The 9,892-nt window shown below is 44.0% G+C and overlaps 1 protein-coding gene across 1 annotated transcript in view; it reads right to left on the minus strand.

Annotated features, from left to right (window-relative positions):
• Positions 1 to 3,788, minus strand: part of LOC143293377 (uncharacterized) — a 44,594-nt gene extending 40,806 nt beyond the window's left edge. The window contains exon 1 of the mRNA XM_076604229.1: positions 3,584 to 3,788. Within this exon, the coding sequence (XP_076460344.1) occupies positions 3,584 to 3,788 (205 nt within the window). The remainder of the gene's footprint in view (positions 1 to 3,583) is intronic.
• Positions 3,789 to 9,892: the final 6,104 nt, after the last annotated feature.

Below are 9,892 nucleotides of genomic sequence, written 5' to 3' on the forward strand. Positions count from 1 at the left end.
AACCATTCTGCAGCCGTCCTCTCTATAACACCTGTCAGATTCAGATTCAGATAGTTTCATGTGTTTCGGCCATAGACATACATACACATCAGGGAAGGGGGAGAGGGCAGGGGGAAGAGGGATGGGGAAGAGGGATGGGGGGAGAGGGAAGGGGGGAGAGGGATGGGGAAGAGGGATGGGGGGAGAGGGAAGGGGGAAGAGGGATGGGGGAAGAGGGAAGGGGGAAGAGGGAAGGGGAAGAGGGAAGGGGGAAGAGGGAAGGAGAAGAGGGATGGGGGAAGAGGGAAGGGGAAGAGGTAAAGAGGTAAGGGGGGAGAGGGAAGGGGAAGAGGGAAGGGGAAGAGGGAAGGGGAAGAGGAAAGGGGAAGAAGAGGTAAGGGGGAAGAGGGATGGGGGAAGAGGGATGGGGGAAGAGGGATGGGGGAAGAGGGAAGGGGAAGAGGAAAGGGGAAGAAGAGGTAAGCGGGAAGAGGGAAGGGGGAAGAGGGAAGGGGGAAGAGGGAAGGGGGAAGAGGGATGGGGGAAGAGGTAAGGGGGAAGAGGGAAGGGGAAGAGGGAAGGGGAAGAAGAGGTAAGGGGAAGAGGGAAGGGGAAGAAGAGGTAAGGGGGAAGAGGTAAGGGGGAAGAGGGAAGGGGAAGAAGAGGGAAGGGGAAGAAGAAGTAAGGGGGAAGAGGGATGGGGGAAGAGGGAAGGGGGAAGAGGGAAGGGGTAATCCAACTGTTATAACACCAGTCGATGGCACGAGAAGTTGGAGTTGTGGAGTTGCAATAAACAGTTGTGAACAACTCTACACGAAAGTCACTGACTGAAGTGCAGCGTCTGGGTTTTAGCTTTGTTCGGAACTGATGGAAGGGGGATAACTCTTACTTCAAGGGAAGTTACTACACAGCAAAATAATGATTGCAAATGGTGACGTTGGTTCTGATCTTTTTGGGCAATATCCACAAGTTTCCCCCTCAATACGGAACGAGCAGTGTTCACAACAAGGCGTGGACATTCACTCCGTTAGTCACATGGAGGTGTGGAGGGGAAGAAATGTGGATAATGCCATCTTTTTTTGTGTGGCTACGATATGATAAACCCCAAGTCCTGTGAGTACGACGCACTCCGTGCACACAAAAGGACCTACGGCAACAAAGAAATCGCTTCAAGGTAACACACATGCACGCAGACAGAAAACAAACAAGAAGGAATCAAAGGAAGAAAATAATGGATGGCGCAGCATTCATGCGAAGCAATTTCCTGGGAAGAATATCTGGAGATGCATGCAGTGTAATCTTCCGCTAACAGAGACTCATGCGTTACGTTACGATACAATATTGTAGGATTCAATACGATGCGATGCCACGTGACGCGACACGACATGATACGATACCATACGGAAGTCAATTCTTGTAAACTTGTTTTGCTGAAGAACCATAGTATTGATACACGAACCCAGAGAAAGTTGTGAAGATCTGATATAAACACAGAGTAAAGGAGAAAAAAACAACAACAAAAACCCTAAAGAGGTAAGTAATGATACGTACATAGACAGATGATGCATACAGACATCAAGGACTGTTTATCATTTATTAATCTTACTATAGAGATCTTGAGCTGCGGAAATATATTATGATTTTTGCCCATTTTAACGTTGTTGTTTACCCAGCACATGGCTGGCGCTGTTGAAACAGTGACCATTTTCCTTCCCCATGCCCGTTCTGCTGTTCTGCAGAGGACTAAGGTAGTTGGTCAGTGGGTATGATCGCCTTGAGTCTGCCTTTGGGTTTATTAAGATAAAGAGTTCAGGAAAAGAACGTTACTCTATGGTTACGTCTTGTTTTAACGATGACTGTGTGACAGCAGAACTGTGACGTGGTGTGTGACAGCAGAACTGTGACGTGGTGTGTGACAACAATACTGTGATGTGACAGCAATACTGTGACGTGGTGTGTGACAGCAGAACTGTGACGTGGTGTGTGACAGCAATACTGTGACGTGGTGTGTGACAGCAGAACTGTGACGTGGTGTGTGACAGCAATACTGTGACGTGGTGTGTGACAGCAGAACTGTGACGTGGTGTGTGACAGCAGAACTGTGACGTGTTGTGTGACAGCAGAACAGTGACGTGGTGTGTGACAGCAATACTGTAATGTGGTGTGTGACGTGGTGTGTAACAGCAGAACTGTGACGTGGTGTGTGACATCAATACTGTGACGTGGTGTGTGACAGGAATACTGTGACGTGGTGTGTGACAGCAGAACTGTGACGTGGTGTGTGACAGGAATACTGTGACGTGGTGTGTGACAGCAGAACTGTGACGTGATGTGTAACAGCAGAACTGTGGCGTGGTGTGTGACAGGAATACTGTGACGTGGTGTGTGACAGCAGAACTGTGACGTGGTGTGTGACAGCAGAACTGTGACGTGGTGTGTGACAGCAGAACTGTGACGTGGTGTGTGACAGCAGAACTGTGACGTGGTGTGACGTGGTGTGTGACAGCAGAACTGTGGCGTGGTGTGTGTGACAGCAGAACTGTGACGTGGTGTGACGTGGTGTGTGACAGCAGAACTGTGGCGTGGTGTGTGACAGCAGAACTGTGACGTGGTGTGACGTGGTGTGTGACAGCAATACTGTGACGTTGTGTGACGTGGTGTGTGACAGCAATACTGTGACGTGGTGTGTGACAGCAGAACTGTGACGTGGTGTGTGACAGCAATACTGTGACGTGATGTGTGACAGCAGAACTGTGACGTGGTGTGTGACAGCAATACTGTAATGTGGTGTGTGACGTGGTGTGTGACAGCAGAACTGTGACGTGGTGTGTGACAGCAATACTGTGATGTGACAGCAGAACTGTGACGTGGTGTGTGACAGCAATACTGTGACGTGGTGTGTGACAGCAATACTGTGACGTGGTGTGTGACAGCAGAACTGTGACGTGGTGTGTGACAGCAGAACTGTGACGTGGTGTGACGTGGTGTGTGACAGCAGAACTGTGACGTGGTGTGTGACAGCAGAACTGTGACGTGGTGTGACGTGGTGTGTGACAGCTTCCGCGTGTTCAGACTACACCACCATATTGTTCTCGTTTTCCCCTGAAGACCTGAATGATTTGCAAAATTCATGATCAACAAGACAGCGGTTTGTTTTAATCAATCTTCTATTATTTTACATATGCCATGATTAAAAAAACCAAGTTTATCGTGTTTGCTTCCACAAGTGCAAAAAACAAGAAGAAAAACAACAACAACGTCATCCCGTTTAATCAGATTTATTGGTGTTGTGGCGTTAGAATTCCCTGAAGGGTGTGATGTTTCGCCATGGAACAGTGTCCTCATGTCGAGCATAGAGATTTTCAGGTCATTGCCGTTATGACCGTATAAGGAAATGTAATATCTAACTTGTATTGTTCGTTTTGAGCGTAGTTTTATCCATTCCATGTTCAGTTTTCCACGTTTTCGACTATGCTTTGATCCGTCCGTGAAAAACTGAAAATAGAGCGTCAGCGTATACGGTTTGGTCACTACTTAATTGGACAGGATTCCATTGGCAGTGTTCCATTTCTCAGACAAGGCAACCGAACACCAGAAAGCACACTTTCTGTCGAGTCTTCACCAGCTGTCAGGTCACACCGGTGCAAAAACTCAAGGCAGTGAGAGTTCTCTGCCCCTGCCCCACTGTCATGTCGCCTGGTTCGACCGTCCGGAATGGCGAGCCGCTGTGTGGTGTCGTCACCCGTTCCACACCTCTGCGCCTTTAGATGCCTTCCACCAACACTCTCGCTGCCCAAATCCCTCACCATTGTGTCCTGATCCCAACAGCTTTGTCCTCCCCCCAACACTCTCCTCAATCCCGTCAAGATCCTGGGTAGGTGTCTCCACAGATTCACAGGCCAGACGGGGCAGGGTTCAGATCTAATTCCTCGCCCCCTGTCGTCGGCTACGGTTTTCCCTGTCCTCTGATGTGACAGTGGGATCAGCCAGGGTCTCCATTATGTCTGTGGGCCAGCCCAGCGGCTTGATGAACGAACGGTGCTGACATAAATTCTGCATGCAGTCTTGCAGAGAAAGAGGCACGACGTCTGTTTCGTTGTCTGCCCCTGCCCCTTGTCGCTGTGTGGTGTTCCAGAGAGAGAGAGGGAGAGAGAGAGAGAGAGGGTGGGGCGTGGGGGTGAGAGAGAGATAGAGAACAGAGAGAGAGAGAGAGAGGGGGGGTGGGGTGGGGGTGAGAGAACAGGGAGAGAGAGAGAGAGAGAGAGAGAACAGAGAGAGAGAGAGAGAGAGAGAGAGTTATCAGGAAACCTTATGAAGTGGATGAATGCTTTGCTTTTACATGTTTCAAACGTGTTTTTGTTCCACAATGTATGTTGCCGTATTTCGTTTTCGGTGACGTTATTTTGTGTTTCTACGACTAAACAAACGCTGTCATGGATAACATGAGTATTTGATCTTGATCATAATGAATGCTGAAAGGGGAACCACAGTGTGCTAAATCTGCAATTACACTGAAGTGGGAGGTGGACAAATCTTCACCTTTTCCAAACAGCATGTCTCAGTAACCACCCATCTGTTACATTTATCAAGAATAACTTACTTACAAGTAAACCACAACATTGTCAAAATACCAAGAGGCTGATAAAATCAATGTCTACCAGATACGACAGTTCGCTAAACAATCATGTTATAACAAGAGAGGCAAGGCCTTCAAGACTCACTTGTGATATACTAAAAAAAAAAATCGCCTGATCTCGGGGTGGAACCCAGCAAGTTCAGTCATTGCAGTATCGCGGATCTATCAATGACGTTCACAAATTAATATTCAAGCATGCTTTTTTAAGGGCGATAAATCTATTCCGGTATTCGAAGTGATAACGCTGTTAAATCATAATTATTATTTTGGTGTGTCTCGGGCATTTAAGATTTCTTTAATGTCCGCGGTAAAGGAGACGTTGCCATCGCTGCAATTAGACTGCAACATTTAGCCGTTTTCTCTGGATCTAGATAGATGCACGACACGTTTGTTACACTCGCCGAGAAAGTACGTCACTGTCGATTCAATTTCTCTTTTGTGTTCATTCTAGTTTACTGAGTATCGACTTTAAAAGATTCATAAGCAGTAAACACGTCGATATTGTAGTCTGTGTCACTGTATGCGTTCTGTCCAGAATTTGTATTTCTTTCCATTTAATTGCGAACAAGAAAAACGAAGTCACACCGTCTTCTTGCTGAGCATCGCCAACGCCACTGCAACTCAGATGCGGTAATACGGTGTTTTCGGAATCCCGGAAATAGCCTCAACGAAATATACCGTCAATAATACGGGAAACACGGCTTTATTCGGGAGACTTACAACCTATTATTGGTATGACTGTGAAGATTGTTTTCCCCTACTATTTTATATTGGTATTTGACGAACAAAGTATTTCCAGAGAAAATGGCAATGTTAAAGTTTACCACAGACACACAGACTTACAGACAGACAGACACACACACAGACAACCGAACACCAGGCTATAACATAGACTCACTTGTTTACACAACTAAGTAAAATATAAACGTTTATGTAATTCATCGTCACACAACAAAATCAGTAGGCAAATAACATGAACGGGAATCGGATTTCACTTTTGGCAAATGCCATCTCAAACACTGAATACGAAAAGAAGCAGCTCCACGCAGTGCATCACCTGTGAAATGAAACGAAGACGAGGGCGCTGGGTTGGACATTACGCCACATCACAATGCCACCGGAAACACCTGCAAGAGTATCTGCTCATTGCTGGACGCACGATGGGAGATTGAGTTCAGTTCAGTTATTCAAGTAGGCATCACTGCGTTCGGACAAATCATACATGCCACACCACATCTGCTTAGCAGATGCCTGACGAGCAGCGTGACCTAACGCGTTATGTGGGAAAAGATTGTGAAGAAGCCAAGTGAGACGTGGGGCAGAAAGAACTGTTGGAATGGAACCTAGAGAACAGCAATGTCTGGCGAAGTTCATTTCACTTCAGTGTCTCAAAGAGGCGTCACTGCTCTGGGACAAACCCATGATATATACGCTGCACCCCATCTATCTGCTAAAGCAGATGCCTGACCAGCAGCGTAACGTAACACCCTTATTAGTCAGGCCTCGAGGAAAAAAAAATGAAACAAAATGAAACAGACAGATACATAAATAGATAAGTAAATAGATAAATAAATAAATAAATAAACCGGTAGATAAACCGATAGATAAACCGATAGATAAATAAGTAAAAACAACAACAACGGCAATGATGATGATGATGACGATAAGAATAATAACAATAATGATAACAGTAATAACACAACAACAACACCAGCAGCAGCAGCAACAGCAGCAGCAGCAGCAACAACAACAACGATGATGATGATGATGATGATAATAATAACAATAATGACAATAATGATGACAGTAATAACACATCAACAACAATAACAGCAACAGAAGCAACAACAACAATGATAATGATGATACTACTACTACTACTACTGCTACTACTACTACTAACGACAATAATACTAAATGGAAACAAGCTAAGACAGGAGCAGAACAAGACGGATAGCAGTGGAAATGTCTAGCTGGTAGCGGCCCTAAGTACCACAGAGCAAGAGGAGGATTTTAATAAACAATCATCTAATATATAACTATATAATTATAAAATTCAAATAATAACATCAATGTCTGTTTTATATCGACCCAAACCATTCGCTGAGCATTGATCAATATCATGATCATAAAGCACTCCATCAACCGCTCTGTCCCATCCACAGAACTTTAAACTGTTCCTGATTGATGTGTGTATTTTATGACGTCTGGCCGACAGTATGGGAAACTCGTGCCACAGACTGTGCTGTCTGGGGATCAGGTGGCCCCAATAAATCCCTGACTGACACGACTGGCACTGGGAGCGCGGCTATGAGCCACGTCCCCCCCCCCGCCCCCCGACCCCCGCCACCCCCATGATCTCTTCGATGATTAGAAAAGAAGGGGTGGAAATCAAAACGTGATTTGGGGGCCGTTTAGCATTTGACTGTCGGCTGCACGCGTTTGATTACTTGGTGTTTGGAAGGGTGGATTTGTTAGTAGTGCATGCATTTGATGATCTAGTGTTTGAAAGGGTATGACTGTAGTAGAGCATGCATTTGTTTTTATTTTAGTGTTTTTAAGGGTAACGTTGTATGTGTTTTATTTTTTTGTGTTTGAAAGGGTAAAATTGTAGAGTATGCGTTTGATTATTTAGTGTTTGTAAGGGTAGCATTGTATATGTTTGATCATTTGGTGTTTGAAAAGTGCAGAATTGTAGTGTATTCATTTGATGATTTGGTGTTTGAAAGAGTAGATTCCTACTGCATGTATTTGATTATTTGTGTTTGTAAGGGTAGCATTGTATACGTTTGATTATTTTGGTGTTTGAAAAGTGCAGAATTGTGGTAAATGCTTGGGATTATTTGGTGTTTGAAAGGGTAGATTTGTTTATGCAGCTTTTGTGAGGGTACCATTGTTCTTTTTTTCTTTCTTTTTTAAGTTTCAAGGAAAGTCAAAATGCTGTCTTGAGAATTTTGAGAAAATGAAAGCTTAGATAGAACACAGTCATATCAAACACTCATGTTGATCTTCAGAGAGAGAGAGAAGGGAGGGGTGAGGGGGGAAGAGAGAGAGAGAGACAGAGAGAGAGAGAGAGAGAGAGAGAGAGAGAGAGAGAGAGAGAGGCAGATTGTTTCTTTCTTTGTGTAGCAGAAATGAAGCTCTCAAAAGTCCCAACTCCTACAATTTCACTGTCCTCTTGTTTGAACAAGAAGAGAGGTATCACTATGGAATCGACCTGAGAAAGAAAGATTCTGTATCTTTTTTTTGGTGAAAAGAAAGATACCGTGTTATACCCGCAGTGTGTGTGGCGGGCCACACAGCGTTGTGCGAGGGATAGAGGGTTCGAGTCTTATCTGATGCCGGCAGACAGTGACAGTCTTTGACAAAACACTACATCCGCACGCGATTCAGGTTTTTTTTTTATTTTTTTTTTTTATTCCCGTTTCATGTTCGTCTTTTTCGCTGCTCTTCTTAGCATGGTGTCTTTGTGTCTTTGTTTGCTTTGTTTCTTTCTTTCTATCTGTGTTCTTCTTTGTTCTGTCTCTGTCTTCTCTCTGTCTCTCAGGTTTTGTTTCTCTGTAACTTTGTCACTGTCTGTCTCTGTCTGTCTGTGTCTTTCTCTGTCTCCCCTTTTCTAACCGTCTTCCCTGTTTGTCAGTATGTATATGCTTTTATTCATAAGTCTATGTGTATATCTCTTCCTCTCTTTCTGTATTTTGTTGTGTGCCTCTGTCTCAACCTCTTTTTATTGTACTTGTGAATGTCAGCGTGCGTGCGCGCGCGCGTGTGTATGTGTGTGTTTGTGTGCCTGCGCATATGGATGTGTGTGTGTGTGTGTGTGTGTGTGTGTGTGTGTGTGTGTGTGTGTTCGCGCGCGCGCGTACGCGTTCTTGTCTGTGTTGTCTGTGTTTGTGTGTGTGCGGGTTTGTGTATGTGTTGTATGTGTGTGCGTTCTTGTGTGTGTGCGGGGGGTTCGGGTTGGGGTGCGTGCTTGCTTGCTTGCTTGTGAGCCTACGTTCGCGTGTGCGTTCACGTAATAAGGAAAGTGTCGGATGACGGATAAAGAGTTTCTCTCTCACGTTACGCTGTCACAGACATATGTTGGGGTTATGCAAGCTTGGGTCACTGGGCGAGAGTTGGAGGTGGTAACAAAACCACAGACGAAATTAATAGTCTGCATTTTCTTGCTTTTTTTTTGTACCTCCTTTTTTTTCATAAATGCTTTTTTTTGGTTTTTTTGTTTTTGCTGTTTCTATTCACCGTCCCACCGTCCGTCTACAAATTTTGTTTAAAGATATAGAATTGTAATGATGTGTAATGGCGTAACATAATTGTCATGATGCTTTTTGAATTAATGATGAAGTACTTTCTGACACTGACAAGATGAACTCAGTGAATCATGTTTTTGATTATACAAATATTTTATTTCGTGAGTCTCAGGAATGCTGTCTCTTCTGTTCTCTCTCTCTCTACATTGTAGAGCATTTCTTTATCTATTTGTTAATTCATTTTTCATTTTACCTGATATTATTTCATCCTATTCTGATTTCTGATTTTATTTATCATCTTAATACATTTTGTCATTGTTTTAATGACTTATCCGCCTATTTGTTTATGTATCTTATTTTACCTCATTTTATTCCCTCCAATCAAGGCCTGACTAAGCGCGTTGCCGTGCGGGTCAGGAATCTGATTTGCAGATGTGGTGTAGCGCATGTGGATTTGTCTGAACGCAGTGACTGAACTGAACTGAATTGAGAATTTAGCAGGTCTACTGTGGGACATTTTGAGTCTGTGTTGAATCTGCAGACACCGATATTTTTGGGTCTGAATCTGTCCTTCATTTTTTTCTGTTAGAAAATTATTCTCCCCCTCTCCCCCCCTCTCACTCTAAACTGCTGAAAAATCCACCCTGTTTAACACTTAACAAAAGTTTTATTTCTAAACAATTTCTATATTTTGTGATATCTATTGATTGATTAATTTATTCACTTATTTATTTATTTACTTATTATCCATTTATTTATTTATATCATTAAACATCAGAGGAGCAAGGAGAAAAACAACAACTCAAAAACTGATAATAAACAGTTGGAGATTAAGAGAGAGAGAGAGAGAGAGAGAGAGAGAGAGAGAGACAGAGACAGAGGCAGAGAGAGACAGAGATGATTACAAGCTGACACTTGCTCCCTTTGAGAATGTGTGTGACAAAGACAGTCACCCCTACATATGTTTGGTTCATCCACACCAGACAATACAATCATCCCTCAAGAACGAGTTCAACACTACACCAGC

This window comes from Babylonia areolata, chromosome 1, assembly GCF_041734735.1.
Source record: "Babylonia areolata isolate BAREFJ2019XMU chromosome 1, ASM4173473v1, whole genome shotgun sequence".
NCBI classification, from domain to species: Eukaryota; Metazoa; Mollusca; class Gastropoda; order Neogastropoda; family Buccinidae; genus Babylonia; species Babylonia areolata.